At 38.9% G+C, this 18,985-nt stretch overlaps 1 protein-coding gene across 1 annotated transcript in view; it reads left to right on the top strand.

The window, feature by feature from the left end:
• Positions 1 to 12,505: 12,505 nt before the first annotated feature.
• grhl3 (grainyhead like transcription factor 3) overlaps positions 12,506 to 18,985 on the top strand; it is a 79,696-nt gene continuing 73,216 nt past the window's right edge. The window contains exon 1 of the mRNA XM_033045190.1: positions 12,506 to 12,685. Within this exon, the coding sequence (XP_032901081.1) occupies positions 12,669 to 12,685 (17 nt within the window). The 5' untranslated portion in view covers positions 12,506 to 12,668. The remainder of the gene's footprint in view (positions 12,686 to 18,985) is intronic.

Here is an 18,985-nt window from a genome sequence, read left to right as displayed (position 1 = left end):
GGCTTTAAGCTATGTTTAACAAAGCTCGTTAAGGTTGTGACTGGGCCATCACTCTCTGACACATCTGCTTTAAGGACCACCTAGTGTTAGTTATAGTGGCGCCAATAAAACATAACCACAGGCACAAACTGGGGTATGGAAACACCTACAGCTATTGATGTGCTTGTATATCTGTCTGTGTTGTCTATGTCTGTTTAGCAGACTTCTAAATTGAAACTAATGTTGTACAAACGTGGCTGAAATTATGTCCACCATTGGAATCTTTGCATAAAATGGAGTATTTAAAATAGGTAAGAATGAGTGACCTATTAGATAAGGTAAATCGGTTTTGTATCTGCTTAGGATTTTATTGCAACCAATTAGCTTTTATTTTTATATAGAACAAGTAATTACTGCAACTTCTGTCTTCCTGTACTGCCAATGCATAGGTTATGCTGTGCCTCTTTTGTTTAAGTATGAATTTGTGTAAATCTGTGCACATGGGAAGAGTGTGAAAATAGTGGAGGTACACTTTGTGCCCTCTCTCCTACAATGTTTCTCGTCTACGAGAGTATGATACCTCTTGTTTAAGGAATGTAGTGAGAGTATGCGTGTCTATTATTGCTTGTATCTTATCGAAGTTGCCATTGTTCATGATGAAGGCTTGACATTAGGCAGGGAAAGTTTTGCAATGTTCTAATAATAAGGAACATCAGTGTCTTCTTGAACACGTGCCCAATGTGTTCAATCAATATTATGCTCCAGGTGTAGGTTAAATTCTGGGTATCTGCAGGCTACTCGTTTCCTGGCTAATGATTAATATCATCATATGAAGACATTTCCTGCCTATGTTTTACTATGAACCAGAGATTTATTGCGCTCTTATTCTGAGATTTTTATCAGTGTGATGGTATCATTGAATTCCGCTTTCAATATGATTACACATTTGTACAATTTAAAATGACAAATGTTATTTTTTTGAAATTGCGACCACAAAAATATTTGTCATTTTATTTCAATAATTGGTCCACTTAAAATAACCTTTTCAATTGTAGCTACAATCTTTAGGGTTAGCTGTTATTGAATGGATTTGCCAGACTAGTTTAGTTTTGATTATCTAGCTGTTAATGTACTAATCTAGTTAGCACACTAGTTAAGATAGTATTAATTATAGAAAACATATTTTATACTGATTTTTTCTTTCTCCTGTGCAAAGTTATTTATTCCCATCTATTTTGTAAGATGAGTTGAACCCGTTTGAAACACCAACCATTCCTCGTGGTAAAGAAACACATTGACTTTTTAATAGTTAAAATCTACATTCTTACACTGACAAATGAGAGAATTAGTGATGAACCCTGGCAACAAATCCTTAAATTTTCTGTCTACCACAACCACTACCAGATATCTGGTTTCTTTTCATTGACTGACAAAAGGTCTAAGTCAGAAAATATGTGAATAATTAGAAAACATTGTGGATAGTGAACACTTGGACAGCATAGTAGAGGCTCTATTTAATAAGATGGATCTAGAAAGGTTGGACCTCGCTTCTAAGACCCTGTATTGGGGAAAAAGGGACGGTGTGACTGCATGTATAAAATCCAGTATTAACGCACAGGTGAACCTATTAAATAAGAAAGGGAACTCCCGAGGTCTTCAGATCCTTTAGTAGTAGTAGTATTAGTAGTATATATTTTATTTCAAACATGTAAAGCAAAAAAAGTTAAAAACAAAGCAAAATAACAATAACATGAAATGAACAAAAAACTATACTCAACTCATTGAATAACTCATTGAATAAACATCACAAATTAAATCTTACATGTTCGAAAAGGAGTAGGAGGAAATATTCACTTATTCCTACCCCCTCTCCGCTACTCATCAATTAATTCACAAACTTTATCTCATCTCAATATATATATATACACATACACAAACAGATACATACATACATATATCCATACATAAGCCACATACACACATACATATATACATGCATATGCACGCACTCAAACATACATATATACAGTTTATAAACGGAACTGTAAAATGGTACTGAAGGGATATTGTGTGCCATGTCAACTGTTTTGGTTCTGGGTCTGTTGTCACAAACCTATCTGTAAGAATCATTTACAACAACCTATCTGATATTCAATGGCCTTACTAATGGTGAGTCTCCCAAAATCGACCCTGAGTGTCACCATTGACCAGATACTCAACCGGACCAACCACTTTATTATTGTGGCTACAATCAGAGGCTCTGCATCCTACAATGACACCCGCAAACCATCCAGAAGGCCAGTCATATAATTACCCAGTCATGATAACTTACCCTGATAGCCAAAATCCTCTCAACTGTCTGCAATATACTCTCTGTTTAACCGTGCCAATGCAGTACTTTCTTCACAAGGTCTGCAATGCTCCAATGGCTAAACCTTCACCTTCTCAGGGACGATATGGGATATGCAATAACTGTTGCTTGGAACCTGAAAAAAAAATACAGCAAAGAGGCATCCTTTAAATAAAGCTGCTGCGGCACAATGAAACAGTGGTCACTCCTCAGAAAAAATGTGACATACGTTCTCAGGTAACAATCCAAAGATGCACTGAGTGAGCAATTACATCATCCCATGCACACCACGTTCAGACATTTCATAACTGTCGCAAAGGTGATTTGCAACCAGCAATGCCCAGTCAGAATCCTACAAATATGGCCATTTATCTGGAATTAGACACGATTTTGTTCCGCTCCAGAAGCAAGCAACCTTCATTAGATATATTAGATATGCCATTTATTGTCACTATACATGTACAATGAGATTAAAAGCAGCTCGTACTCAGTGCATACATATAATTTAGTACAAAAAACAGAAAACAAAACAAGGGGGGGGGATAGGTGCACAATTCTGCGGCGCTATATACATATCTATAAAGGCAAAAAGGTGAAGGATGAATAGGTAGTATTCTTAGGCAGATGTTTAAAAGTTATATTAAAATATTAAAAATTATTTAAAAAATATTAAAAATCACAGTTACAATACACATTACAGTTCCAAATTTCAGTACGTGGATAGAATAGATGGAAGTCCGGGTGTTGGGCTGTGAAGTCAGTGCATGTGTGAGTTAAGAGTAGTTATGACTTTCGGAAAACAACTGTTCCTGAGTCTATTTGTCCTAGTTTTGATGCACCTATAGCGCTTTCCAGAGGGCAGCAGGTCGAACAGTCCAAACGCAGGATGGGAGCTGTCCTTGATGATATTCTTTGCCCTGCTAAGGCAGCGGGAGGTGTAAATATCCATCAGGGAGGGGAGAGGGCAACCAATGATCGTCTGTGCTGTCCTAGTTACCCTCTGAAGCCTCTCCCTGTCTGCCATGGTGCAGCTGCCGTACCATGCTGTAATGCAGTATGTCAGCAGGCTCTCGATAGACGAGCGGTAGAAGGTCAGCAGCAGGTTAGAGTCCAGGTTGTGCTTCCTGAGAACCCTCAGGAAGTGCAGCCGCTGCTGAGCCTTCTTGATGACCGCTGTCGTGTTGTCTGTCCAGGAGATGTCAGCAGAGATAAGGACGCCGAGAAACCGGAAGGTGTTGACCCTCTCCACACACTCGCCGTTGATATGTAGGGGGACTAAGTCGGTGCTGTGCTGAGGCTTGGAACATTTGTAAATTGTCCATAGTGTGTGCAGGATAGTGTTAGTGTGCGGGGATCGCTGGTCCGCGTGGACTCGGTGGGCCAAAGGGTCTGTTTCCACGCTGTATCTCTAAACTATACTAAGAAGTGTAAGATCAGACAATGGTAATTAGTAAAGGGCCAATGAATTCACCATAAATTGAATGGATTGAAAATGGTCACGTTTTGAGGTCAGTGATGAGCAAGTTGCTTCAAACATTTGCAGTGGCTAATAATTATTTTATGAGCTTGGTATTGGAACTTGTTGCCAAACACCTATTCAAAAAATGCCTTCCATTTCAGGTAGAGTCCAGCACCTGGGTGAACTAATAGAGCAACTGTCTATCTCCTGAGCCAATCAGAAAATTATTCAGAATGGGTCCTTGAGAAAATCAATTCATTTATGGTAATTAAAATAAATTAATAAAAATAATGCATCATACGATACAATACAATAGAACTATTTATCCCAGGAGGGTAATTGGTCTGCCAGCAGTCATAAAACACAACAAGATACACAAAACATGAATTAAAGTAACGAGTAGAAAGATCAGGATTGGGGATGTGCAAAGATTGAGGGGGAAGGGGGAAGGGGGAAGGGGAGTCAGTCTACCTCATGGCAGAAGGGGGAGGAGTTGTACAGTTTGATAGCCACAGGGAAAAAAGATCTCCTGTGGCATTCTGTGTTGCAGCTTGGTGGAACCATTCTGCTGCTGAAGATGCTTCTAAGGTTGACCAGTGTGTCAGGGAGGAGGTGAGCTGTATTGTCCAAGATGCTCCTCAGTTTGAGAAGCATCCTCCCTTCCAAGACTCTCTAGTGAATCGAACTCCACCCCCAGGATGAAGCCAGCCTTCCTGATAAGCTTGTTACTTCTACTGGTGTCCGCAGCCTTCATCCTGCTGCCCTAGGACACGACAGCGAAGAAGATGGCACTGGCTACCATTGATTAGGAGAACTTCTGCAGCATCTTTACAAGGTTAATTCCCGGGATGGCGGGACTGCCATATGGTGAGAGAATTGAACGGTTGGGCTTGTACACTCTGGAGTTTAGAAGGATGAGAGGGAATCTTATTGAAACATATAAGATTGTTATGGGTTTGGACACGCTAGAGGCAGGAAACATGTTCCCGATATTGGGGGAGTCCAGAACCAGGTGCCACCGTTTAAGAATAAGGGGTAAGCCATTTAGAACGGAGATGAGGAAACACTTTTTCTCACAGTGTTGTAGGTCTGTGGAATTCTCTACCTCAGAGGGTGGTGGAGGCCGGTTCGCTGGATACTTTCAAGAGAGAGCTAAATAGGGCTCTTAAAGATAGCGGAGTCAGGGGATATGGGGAGAAGGCAGAAACGGGGTACTGATTGGGGATGAACAGCCATGATCACATTGAATGGTGGTGCTGGCTCGAAGGGCCAAATGGCCTACTCCTGCACCTATTGTCTATTGTCTATTATCTTACTATAGTTTTATAATCATGACTCGATCGAGAGAAATAAATGTGATGTACCTATAAGTAAAAGCTCCAAAAGTATTTCAGATCTGTAGGAATGGGGATCCACACTTGTAAAAGTGATTTTCAGTGTGATAATGCTTAAATATGACCTACCTTGATATAAATAGGGTTGTAAAAATGGAAGTTATCATCTCCTGAAGAGTAATTGTATTAAATACGGTCACATCATGCTGTTATAAGGGGCCACAATATAAGATCCTCCTGCCAGTTAGTAAATTAATAAATGAGGATCAAACGGGATTTATACCTAAGAGACATTCATTTAATAACCTGAGACGTCTGCTTAACATAATGCACTCTCACAAACCTCAAGAACAAGAGTTATCTATCATTTCATTGGACGCAGAAAAACCGTTTGATCAAGTAGAATGGGATTATATGATTAAAGTATTGCAAAAATTTCAAATGGGAGAGAACTTCATCGCATGGATAAAATTATTATATAACAAACCCTCGGCTAGAATATTAACTAATAATATACTATCAACGAAATTCCAATTAACAAGGGGCAATAGACAAGGATGTTCATTATCACCGCTGTTATTCGCTCTGGTAATTGAACCTTTAGCTGAAAAAATTAGAACACACCCGGATATTTACGGTTATAATACAAAATATTCAAATAACAAAATATCCTTATATGCAGCCGATGTATTACTGTATATCACAAAACCCCAAATCAGTATACCAAACATATTAAATCTAATTGAGCACTTTGGATCTTTCTCAGGATACAGAATAAACTGGAACAAAAGTGAAATTATGTCGATAAAACCGAAAGACTCAACACATCTCTTGAAATTCCCCTTTAAAATAGCCACAGAAAAATTTAAATATTTAGGAATTGAAATCACTAGAAACTATCACGCTATGTTTAACGCCAATTATAGCCCCTTACTTAAGAAACTAAATAATCTAATCAAATTCTGGAAAACGCTCCCGATGTCTTTAATAGGTCGAATAAATGCTATAAAAATGATCTTTTTACCACAAATCCTATATTTATTTCAATCAATTCCAATATATCTTCCAAAAAAGTTTTTCAAAAACTAGACTCAGACATTACAAATTTTATATGGGATTATAAATCCCACAGAATACAAAGAGCACACCTTAGTAAACCAAAAGAGATGGGTGGTCTAGCGCTCCCTAACTTTATGTACTATAACTGGGCAGTAAATATTAAAAATATGATTCACCTGCTGGACAACTCTGCCCAGCAGGTGGACTGGATTGTAATGGAGAGAGAGGACTGCTCTCCGTGTAATACAGGAGCGACTCTCCTCTCACCAATGAATCTGAATAACAAAAATTATAATAAAAATCCAATGATACATAGCAAATTAGAACTTGGAAACAAATAAAACAGAATCTAAAATTAAGAAATCTATCTCTTTTAATGCCAATAGTCAATAACCCGTCGTTTAAACCTTCAATTATAGATAAATCATTTACACAATGGGAAAGAATGGGAATTAAAACGCTCGGAGACTTGTATGAATTAGGAAAATTATTATCATTTCAACAATTACAACTGAAATATAATTTGAAAAATAATCAATATTTTAAATATCTTCAAATCCGTGACTATCTGAAAAAATACACAAAAGACTATCATAACATGTCCCCAGACTTATTGGATGAAGCCATGAAGACAAAGGCTGAATCAGCAAATCTAATATCATACTTATACAACATTATTTTAAATATAGAAATACCTACAACCGATGGTATTAGAAGAGACTCGGAACAAGAACTAGCTATAAAAATTTCAAAAGAGAGCTGGGATAAACACTTACTATATGTGCATAAATGCTCGATCAACGTACGACATACTCTAAATCAATATAAAACATTACATAGACTATATTATTCAAAAACTAAAATAAATAAACTTTTCCCCAATGTCCCACCCATTTGTGATAAATGTCAGTCACAAGAAGCTACCATGGCGCACTCTTTTGTTTTTTGTATAAAAATCCAAAAATTCTGGAACAAAATATTTGAAATCTTCACAAAATTATTTAAAATAAAACTTGTACCAAAAGCAGAATGGATCATTTTTGGAATATCGGAAGGTAACCCCGAATTAAACGTGTTTCAAAAGAACTTACTTAATTACGGGCTAATAATGGGAAAAAAGCTTATACTCAAATTTTGGAAAAATGCTCCAATACCAACAATAAAAATGTGGATTTCAAACATGTTCGAAACACTACACTTGGAAGAGATGAGATTCCTCCTAGCAGGCAAAGCAGACCACTTCCAAAAGACGTGGTCTGCATTTATGTAACTATTACAAGCATAAGGTGCAATAGTAATTTAAAATATAAATGGTACCAGGATCTGGTAACGGGGGGTATAAAATAAAAAAAATTTAAAAACACGGTTGGTATATCCTTTTTTGGGAGTTTTGTGTTACAATAGAGCGATTGTTTTTCCTTTTTTTTTCTTTTCTTTCTAGGGTCTTATTTCCTTTCTTTACTTCCTTCTCTAACTTCTTCCCTAAGGGGCTTTCTTTTCCCAACACTTTCCTGCACCTTCACGATTCTTGCTCACTTTCCTTACTTCTTTTATTTCTATCTTTTTTAAAGCTCGAAAAACGAAGTGGTACAACAAATGTAATAAGATATATCTGATGTGTATTATTGTAATTTACTGTACTTCTAATAAAAAAAAAAAAAAAAAAAAATAAGACCCTCCTGCCATTACACGCAATTAGTTGAAATCTGTGTTAAAAAGTATTCCTGTCAAGGTTAACTTTACAGTTTTAAATGATAACCAATGATGTACACACGTTACGTAATGGGAATAACATGGAAATCTTGACCAGTGAATTTTGAATTTTTTTGAATGTTTTATAATAAAGATAAGTTCAGTTGTTCAATGTATCAGGGAGCATGGTGGCACTGCAGTAGAGTTTCTGCCTCAGGTTTGATCCTGACTACTCTGTATGGAGTTTGTACATTCTCCCTGTGACCATGGGGGTTTTCTCCAGGTGCTCTGGTTTCCTCCCACACCCCGAAGATATACAGGTGTGTAGGTTAATTAGCATTGGTTAAATTGTCCCTAGTGTGTTGGATCATGCCAGTGAATGGGGTGATCGCTGCTTGGTGCGGACTCGGTGGGCCAAAGGGCCTGTTTTCACACTGTACCTCTAAACTAAAGTAAAGTAATGTATTTTAAAGATGCGTCCTTTGGTAAACCTATTTGTGTAACTGAATAATTTCCAGCGAAAGCTTTCTGATTTACCCAATTAATTCCTCTTGTGGTCATTGGAAAGTCCCAACCACTTTTCAATTAAATAATTGATTTCACTATTATTCCTATGAAGCCTGGCTTGATATTTGTACTGGTATAGCAAGAAAGAATTCTTAGAGTTAATTGAGAATTGTTTCATGACTCAATAAAACAACTAAGCTATGAAAATGAGTAATAGGGATGATCCAATTCTCCACGCACAAGTGGGTAAGGCAGCGAGTATCACTGGTCATAAAGTAATCACATTTGACGTTAAAAAACTGACTATGTGAACACAACCCAAAATTCAATATTAAAAAGATCTATTAAGTGCCTGAGGATTCCTGTCAAGGTCAGCTTTACAGTTTTGAAAAATGAATGGGGAGGTAAGTTCCTTCAAGGAAATGGATCTGAAGGAAATGAACCAATATGTGCTAATGAATAGCAAAGTAAGCCTAAAGGGCACACTTGGCTTGTTAAACAGGACATCAAGCAATCTGAAAGGAATAAAAAGGCATTTTAAGAAATGATGGGAAATGATGGAGTTTTAAGATCTATTAAGTGTCAGATGTTTAAAGAAAACCAACATTGACATGACAAAGTGAAAACTGAATTATATAGGCAAGATAAGAAGGATAATAAAGGGAAACAAGAAAATGTTGAACACAAAGAAATGTGATTGCATGAGTGGATGACAACAAATGCTGCAAGGTTTTTGCTTGTATCTCAATTGATCTTGGAATGGGTTTGTAGATTTAAGTGTTGATACTATTCACATTACTGGAACCACACGCTTGCTCAACAGGTATAATATGTAAGATAAATATTAAAATGTGACCCGTTCACATTAGTGCTATGTTATTCCACTTCCCATCCACTCTCTTCACACCAGGGCCAATTAACCTACAAACGCACATGTCTTTGGGATGTGGGAGGAAACTGGAGCACTTGGGGGAAACCCACACAATCATAGGGACAACCCGGCTCTCTCGCACCAGGCGGCAAAACATCTATCAGCTGGGCAACTGTGCCACCCTCCCTGCACTGATTGTTGATGATATTGGCTGCCATTTTAAATCATACAATGATGAGGACTGGGGGGCAATGTCTACCACTCTCTGCACTCGCCTTCATTCCTGGGTGTTCAAGTTGCCGAAAGAAGTTTGATGGAATATTCGGCGACATACCTGATCTTCTCAATCATCTTCAGGAAGTAAATACATTGATGAGCTTGCTTTGTGATTGTAGGACATATCTTCAGAGATACGCATGTCCAGAAACTTGGCTCTCTCCATCGCCAGACTTTTGATGAAAATAGGTTCTTGGGCCCTCGGGTTTCCAATCCTGAAATCAGGAGTCATCTCCTTTGTCTTACTAATGTTAGGAGCATATTTGTTCTGGCACCCTACAATCAAATTTTCAATCTCCATCTTGTACTCTGACTCATTGTTACTTGTTATTGGTTCCACCGTGCTGGTATCAACAGGAAATTTAAAGATGCCGTTGGAGTTGCATGTAACTATACAGCCCATGGGCATAGGGAGGGTAGAGCAGGAGGAAATGTTGTTGCTAATTCGTACCGATTTGGCCTGCCAATGAGGAAGTCGATGATCCAATTACATAGAGATGAGGAGAATCCAAGTACAATCTCGACTTGAAATGTCACCCATTCCTTCTCTCCAGAGATGCTGCCGGTCCCGCTGAGTTACTCCAGCATTTTGTGTCTACTTTGAGTTTGAGACTTAGTGCAATCAGTCAGAAGAAGGGTGCTGACCCAAAACATTGCCTGTCCACGTCCCTCGGAGATGCTGCTGAGTTACTCCAGTTCTCTTTGTTTTACTTCAGATTCCAGCATCTGCAGTGCTTTGTGTCTTTCATTTGATTATAAGTTTGGAGGGGATGATGGTGTTGAACACTAACCTGCAGTCGACAAACAACAGCCTGAGGTGCTTGTCCTTATAGTACAAATATCCAGTGCAGTGTGAAGAGTAGGTGAGATTGCATCCCCTGTTGGTCTATTGTGACGGTAGATGAATTGTCGTGGGTCCAGGTCCTTGCTAAGGCAGGAGTTGATATGCGTCACAACTTACTTCTCAAAACACTCTATCACCAAGGATGTCAGAGCCAGCAGTCGGTAGTTATTGAGACACATCACACTACACTTTTTGAGTATTTCTCTTCCTGGATATTATTGATGATATCCTCATAATGTAGGTAGAATCTCAGACCTTAGTAAAGAGAGGTTGTAGATGTTTGCCAAAACCCCAGCCAGTTGGTTTGCATTGGTTTTGAGAACGTGGCCAGGTGCACCATAAGGACTGGACACATTCTGAGGGTTTCAACCTCGATGACTGGGTTTACTGTGTCACCAGGGGGCTATGGAGGCCTGAGAAGGTACATTGAGCTTCCCCCTATCAAAGCCAGCATAGAAAGCATTGAACTGTTTTGGAGGCTCAAGTTGTGGAAGATTTTGAATATGGAATCAAGAAGGGAACCCAAGTAGAAACTCACTTTCTTTGAGGATGTGAGAAAGACATTGATAGAATTGAAGCACAAGAAATTGCTTGGAGTTCTTCTGGAAACCTGGTACAGATAATAATGAAATAATAAATGATTTGGAAATAATTTGCAATGAATATTCAACATGTTGCCTTTTTGAAACCCTGCAGTGAAAATGATCAGTCTAGTGACAACGATCAATATGTGTCCCTCAGGAGCCTAGCTAGGGGAAGTTTTAAACAGGTTCCTAATTGAACGGGAACTAAGATTCCAAAGCATAATTAATACATTTGTTGATGCCACAGGATAAACCACAAAGATTTAAACACTGTGCCAGCTTACACTGAGGGCTATCAAAAGGTTCAAAGGTATTTTATTGTCATGTGTACTAATTAAGGTACAGTCAAACGCGAACCAATGGGTTTTCTTAGAACTGTTAATGAGCAAGTGGTAAATCCATAGAACTGGGCCTATGATCTAATCTAAATTGGTGTCTTGATGATCGATGGATCCTTCATCAAACTCTTTGGGTCAGAACCCTTCTTCAGATCATAAGATGGATGATCTGGTATCCTAGTTTATTGCTATATGTGGGAGTTGTTGCACCAAAATAGGGTGCCACTTTTCTATATGTCAGTAGTTTTTTTTAGATTAGAGATACAGCATGGAAACAGGCCCTTCGGCCCACTGAGTTTGCACCGACTAAAGATTACCTATATACCAGTTCTATCCTCCACACTAGGGACAATTAACCTACAAAGCTGCACGACTTTGGAATGTAGTAGGAAATCGGAGCGTCCAGAGAAAACCCACGTGGTCACAGGGAGAACATACAAACTCCATACAGACAGCACCCATAGGCAGGATCGAACCCGGGTCTCTGGCGCAGTAAGGAGGCAACTCTACCTTTGTGCCACTGTGTTGCCCCAAGTAATTCAAAAGTAGTTAGTTGAACATAAGTGCTTTGGATTGTTCTGATGTGTCCAATATGAACATAGAAACAGATAATAGGTGCAGGAGTAGACCCCATTCGGCCCTTCGAGCTAGCACCGCCATTCAATATGATTATGGCTGGTCATCCAAAATCAGTACCCAGTTCCTGCATTCTCCCCATACGCCTTGAGTCCGTTAGCCTCAAGAGCTATATCTAAATCTCTCTTGAAAACATCCAGTGAATTGGCCTCCACTGCCTTCTGTGGCAGAGAATTCTACAGATTCACAATTCTCTGGGTGAAATCGTTATTCCTCATCTCAGTCCTAAATGGTCTACCTCTTATACTTAAACTGTGACCCCTGGTTCTGGACTCCCACAACATGGGGAACATTTTTCTTGCATCTAGCCTGTCTGATCCTTTAAGAATTTTATATGTTCTATGAGATCCCCACTCACTCAGTGAATATAAACCCATATAAATAAAGTTTCTTCTTTCTCTAAACACGTATGGGATTAAAATCTGGAAAATGTAAATTTTCAAGAATCCAGCTGTTAAAGGGTTAAGCAATTGCACCTGTTATTGTACACCTGTCTGACTCACCTGCAGGCGTACCTGTATCTGGGGAGGCCAATCAGAAACAGGGCAGGAGAACCTACCTGTCAGCAAAATTCCTGCAGTGAACCTTAAGGGAAATAAATAGAGATCCATCATTGACGCGGTTTGCTTTTAACTAGAAATATCACACAAAACCCACCTGGATGTTTTTGACCTGAGAGAGAAAGAGCAGTGGTTATAAAAATACATCACTGGTGAAGGTTACTGTGAAGAGACAGGCTATGTCTAAGGAGCTTGGGTAAGTGAATCTTCTGGCTAAACGCAATAGTTGTTATTACTTTATTTTACGCAATGACTCTTTACATGGAATAGGCAATACAAGGGCCAGATTAAGCTGCGCTATAACGTTGATGTGTTTACTGAACGGACAAATGTTGTGCCTGTGCCAAGTGTCTGTTTTTCTTTTGTTCTGTGTGTTTGCTTCTTTAGTGAGGAAGAATTGAACACGAGTTGAGATTTCCACTATTCCTTCCCTCCGCAGGGGATCAGCTTCCTCCATTGCTGGAGCCATATAATTACAGTTTAATCTGACCACGTGATGGCATCAGAGCATCCTGTAACCATGGTTGCAGCAATTGTTCGGTTTTATCTTAGCAATAGTTAGTAATTAGAATTGAAAGGCTATAAAGCCGATATGATGGTTGAGTTTGTTCAGTTCCTACTCGATTTCATATTTATTCCATGTGTATAAACGTTTTTTTCTAAAGTGACAGCTCATTCATGATCTGAACCTGATGACCATATTAGATTCACTTTGGAACTGGAACAGCATAATGTTTCTTGTTTCCTTGTGAGTTTTGTGGAATTTACTGTACGTATATCCATTCTTTACATTCTTTGGACAAAGCTCAATAAGGTTAAAATACACATCAAATCAACTATACCTCACCCATCATATCTCATTTCTGGCCTTTCAATTCTAATAATTAACTAATGTTATTTTCCCCCCAATCATACCTCTTCTTCCCTGTACTGTTATTAGTCTGGTTCACAATCCTCCACAACAACAAACTAGAGGCGGTGGAGGGGATTCACCCTATTCTATTGTGGCGGAGCGGTAGAGTTGCTACCTCACAATGGCGGAGCCCCGGTTTGATCTCAACCAAGGATGCTGACTGTGCGGAGTTTGTACGTTCTCCTTGAGAACACGTTGGTTTTTGCCGGGTACTCTGGCTTCCTCCCACATTCCAGGTTTGTAGGTTGATTGGCTTTTGTAAATTGATCCTGGTGTGTAGTATGCGAATGTGGGATAACCTAGAACTAGGGTAATGGTGATTGATGGTTGGTGTGGACTCTGTGGCCGAAGGCCCTGTTTACACACTGCATCTCTAAACTAAACTAAACTAAACTGAACTAAACTAAACTAATTACTTCTTGGGAAGTCGGGCAACTTTTTGGATATCGATTTGCTTGACAATATATGAAGGGTACTGCTGTCTGTTCAGAAGATAGCAAATAAATAAATCATTCATCCTTCCCGTTGTTTAATCCGTACAAAACCTGTCTGTAATTTCCAGGTATTATATGTTAGTATTCACAAAAATGTAACAGAAATATGATGTATTTAATTTTGAATTAGTAATATTTAACGCCACAAATTCCGCTGAAGTCGCCTTTTTAATATCTCCGTCCTTGATGTGGATTATTGCACTTTCATTTTGTAACCTACTATTATGTAGACAAATAAAAATCAGTTGAACTATAAAAGTTGAGGAAATACATCCACTTAATGATATAGTACATACTGGACAAAGGATAAAAACAACTGATGTGAAAGATAAACTCTGCTGAATACTGTGATATTTCTAAAAGCAATTACTGATTTCAAAGTGAATGATCAGCGTCCAGCGAATGCTTTATTGAGGCTCCGTTTAATTCCACAGCGATTGTAAATCTGACTCTTTCTTTCCTATCCCTGCTTGTGGGGGGTTTATATTCGGTGATGGGAAAATAGCAGGGAAGTAGACTAAAGCTGTCATTGAGACGCTGTTGATCAAAGCAAGTGACAGTTGTTGACAGTCCACTGTGCCTCAAAGGCGTTTATTTTAGTTGGCACTGAATGTTCGAACAGCAATGTTTTGTATCTTTTGGTAAAACATGACTTTCAATGTATCAGACCTCCTCCATCACACTGCCTGGGAGGGGCACAAAAAAAATGAAGGTATGTGTTAAATAACCAGCGTCCAGCAGAGATGTTGCCCCTAGCTTCTTTATTGGAGAAAACTGTGAGCAAGTATGTCCAATCATTCTGAGAGCTGTAGTCTTGTGAAGCTATAGCAATATAACTGCAGGAAACATTGGCACATTCAGCGTCAGTCACATGTTGTTTTATACAAATGTCGATATTAGAAAGGTATTTAAAACTGATTAATGTATACCATGAACATTGTGACAAAAGATATCGCTTTGACATTAAAACGCGGCTGTTTCGATTGGCCCCATCCAGTTTCTGTTTCTTCATAACGTTGTGATTTAACGTAATTACGTCAAGTTTTGTAATCAGTACTTGCCCACTCACAACCGTTGTCAAGCTTCAACACGTAATAACTCTGAATCATTGCAATGGGACACTCGTTATTAAATTTAGTGGCGACACAGCAGTGCTACTGGTAGTGCTGCTGCCTCATAGCGCCAGAGTCCTGGGTTTGATCCCAAACTCGGGTGCTGTCTGTGTGGAGTTCGCATGTTCTCCCTGTGACCACGTGGGTGCTCCGGTTTCCTCCCACATTTCAAAGACGTGCAGGTTCGTAAATTGGCCTCTGTAAATTGCCCTCAGTGTCGAGGGAATGAACGTGATAACATAGAACTAGTGTGTATGGGTGATCAATGGCCTGCGTGGGCTTGATGGCTGAAGGTTATTTTTCCATGCTGTATCTCTGAATTAAACTAAACCAAATGAATTCAAAAGTGAGGGTTGTGAAGAACTTAATTGAGGGTATAGAATGTTTAAATTTGCGGTGAAGCAGATGAGTTTACTGCCTGCAGCACAAGGACAAGTTTCATTAATAATGGCAACTGGTGAGAAGTACTGAACTTTGTTCATTCCAACCTTTGTTGGTGTCCAGACAAAAACATTCTTGACTCAAGAGGCATGGATCTCATGGGACATAGGAGGAGGAGTTCATACAGTCTCTCATACCTGCTCCACCATTCAGTAGGAGCAGAGCTGATGTGGCTGTCACTTCTGTCCCCATAAACCTTGACCATCCCACCTCCTGCCCACCCCTCATTGTTCAAAAGTATGTCTGTCTCAGCTTTGAATCAATTTAACAGCTCAGTCTCAATGGTTCTCTGGGATACTAAATCCCCAGGTTCACAAGAAGTAATCCTCCTCACCTCTATCTTAAACTGACAATCAGATTTGGTTGTGACCATTCTAGTTCAGATAAATGCATCAATTGGATGAACGATAAAGCAAATGCAGAGTTCATCTGCAATCAAAAGAGAAGATTAAAAAATGAATACATGGAGGAGCAGAGCTCGGGGATCAACAAGCAAAGGCTGAAGAGAAAACACAAACTGACTTTCAATGTCAGATCAACGAGATTCAAATGGTGTTTGCTTTATCTATAATTTACTCAATTGTCTGTCTCTAATGTTTTTGTAGGACTGCAGAGTTCTTGTTATGAATGGGATTTCACTTTATAAAGAATTTCTAATTTAAATATATATTCTGTATACATCTCTCTGAATTCAATGCGTATTTCCATTCATGTGTATATCCGACAAGAACTGAGGTTTGTTAAACAGCAGAATTTAGCTCCCCACCTCTTTCTGAGCTGTGTTGCCACAACTATGGATCAAGATAATTTTCTGTTGGGTACTTTATCGTGCCATCTGTTCCATTGTGTAATTGTGGAAGTGCTAATCACTTAATTGCCTCACTGCCAGAGCAGAATACAACCATTCTGCTCTATAAATTAGTCCCAGACGCATTATTTAAAAAAAAGTGGCCTGTAAAACTGTGCCTAAAAATAAGAGGGGGAGGTAGGACAAATATTTAACAGGTGGTAGTCTATACAGGTGTAGCTTCGCAAAGCAGAAAGCATGCATGTCTGACATATCAGATGCTAGCAAGTATTTAAATTGACGTGATGGATTTCACAAAAAAAATGTGCCCTGCCATTAAGAAAGAGCAATGATGGAGTTTGATTCTCAAACACATTTAAAAGCCTCAAGAAATCCACAATGTTGTATCTTTTCAATTTGTTTGAGAAGAGGACATTTGCTCTTCTATTCATGGCATTCTTGTTAACTTATTTTGTTTCAGTATTACTGCAGTGCAAAACAGTCACTAACATTTGTCTTTAAATGTCCAATATTTAACTGATAAGTGCTTCAGCATGCAATGAGTATTGTTTTGATGAAAGAAGTAATCAAGAATGATAAAAGAACAGCTGATGAGATCCAGGGCAGCCATGCTTCCAAATTATTTCCAAGCAGTTGGATAGGAGAGGCCCAGCGAGCATAACACATGGATTTGGGCTTTGTCATAAGTAGTGGCCTAAATTAGCAGATATCAGCAGTTCTAAAGGGGCTCCCACTGTGGCTCACTGTTCAACGACACTCGCTATGTATATACAGACAGTGTCATCCAGAACATGCCAGTGTTACTTGACCCTACAATACTTAGGGGTTCATCATGAATCATTCCAAATTAAGTGATCAGGGCCTTTTGACTAGAGGAAGGAGATGCTGACATCACTCCAGGATAATCTGAGCACACATCCTGTGGAGTTTCACAAATCTTCCAGTGATAGGTTGATGATACATTGGGATTGGGAGGCAATAGCTGGGAGCGTGTGGGCCAATGTGATCAAAGAACATTAAACAAAAGGAAGAACATGAAAGCTTTCATTGGCAATTTTCATCTTTTGGGAGGACCTAGATTCTGACCAAAATTGATCTGGTACGTAAGCATTGAAGTCTGAAGAAGGCTCTCGACCCGAAATGTCACCTATTCCTTCTCTCCAGAGACATTGTCTGTCCCCCTGAGTTACTCCAGCTTTTTGTGTCTATCTTTGGTACATACTGTAAGTATGTTTTCATCATAATCTGTCGTGGGAACATTGAAGAAGGTGGGCATATGATGAATGGCAATATGCTGCCAGTGCCATCTGTCCAATGCATTTTGTTAAACTGAAATCGCAGAAGGAAGAATAAGATAGTGAACCTTTACAATTATAAGAATGAGCAGGAACTTGGAGGTCCCATCTTAATCTTTCTATTCTCTCTGCTTTAGCACTCTGCTAAGTGCAAGGAATGCAAGGAATTTTGAAGCCCACAAGGTTCTGCAGCAATGCTTAATGAAAGGGCTACCTGTATTTTATAATAGCCTTACGCCAGAACCGTGTATGATCAGAACAGAGTATGAACTGCCATGATCAGAAGATTAAACAGAACATATTGAACAGCACCGAGTACCGAAAACCATTAATGGGGAAGGATAATGCAAGGACTTGGGCTTTGTCATGAGTAGTGTCCCGAACTTGCAAATATCAGTAGGAACAAAAGGCATCCACTGTTCATCACTGATCAGTGACGCTGAAAGAAAGCATCTTTCTTACATCAATGAGTAACTACACGATTAGAGCATGAAATGAAGTTAGTAAGAAATTTCAAAGCAAATATTAAGAGTTTTCTCTGGTTATTTAAAGAAAAAGAATAGGATTAACAAAGTAAGCATTAGTCTAATAGATAATGAATCTGGGAACAAGAAGTTAGCAAATCAATTTAACAGAGATTTTGCATCAGCCTTTACTATTAGTAACAAGCAGAGAATAGTTATAAATGGGAATTGGAAAAGAAGAAGGAACGTTAGGGAATTCCAGGAGCAGCATATTGGACCTCGGTGCTGACACATCTTTGGGCCTGGTGGACTGCATCCGAGGATCTTAAAATAAATAGCTGGTGAGATAGGTGATGCAGTGGTTTTACTTTTACAACTTCCCTGGTTTTGGGACTGTTCCATAAGATTGGAGAATATGACTCTTTATCCAAAAAGAGAAGAGAGAAAACATGTGCTGTATAACTCGGTCTCAATGAATAGCAGGAAATAAAGAGCAGGTATAAATCTGTGGGAGGGTTTTTATTTCTGGTCGGCAAGGTGTAACTAAAGATGTGCTGCAGTGATCAGAGCTGAGGTCCAACATTTGTTAAACATATTAAATATAGGTTGAAAAGTAAATTATGAAAGGGACATAACAAGACTGCAAAGTAATATTGATATGTGAGTGAGAAAGATCTGGCAAAGGAGTTTAATGTGAGAAAATGTGAAGCTGTCTGTTCTGGCATGAAAAATAAATGGAGCATATTATTTAAGTGATGAGAGATTATGAATCTCACGGGTGAAGATAGATCTGGGTATTCCATTGCATGAGTTGTAAGACAATGGTGTGCAGATCCTACAAATGATTAGGAAAGCCAACAGAATGTTATTATTTATTGCCAAGGAACTGAATACAAAAGCAGAGAGATTAGGTTTCATATACTCCATAAGTAAATGCACATCTGAATAATTGTGTACAATGTTGGTCTC

Source organism: Amblyraja radiata, chromosome 27, assembly GCF_010909765.2.
Source record: "Amblyraja radiata isolate CabotCenter1 chromosome 27, sAmbRad1.1.pri, whole genome shotgun sequence".
NCBI lineage: Eukaryota > Metazoa > Chordata > Chondrichthyes > Rajiformes > Rajidae > Amblyraja > Amblyraja radiata.
The sequence above is the reverse complement of the archived record's forward strand: the minus strand, read 5'-3'. Positions and strand labels throughout refer to the sequence as shown.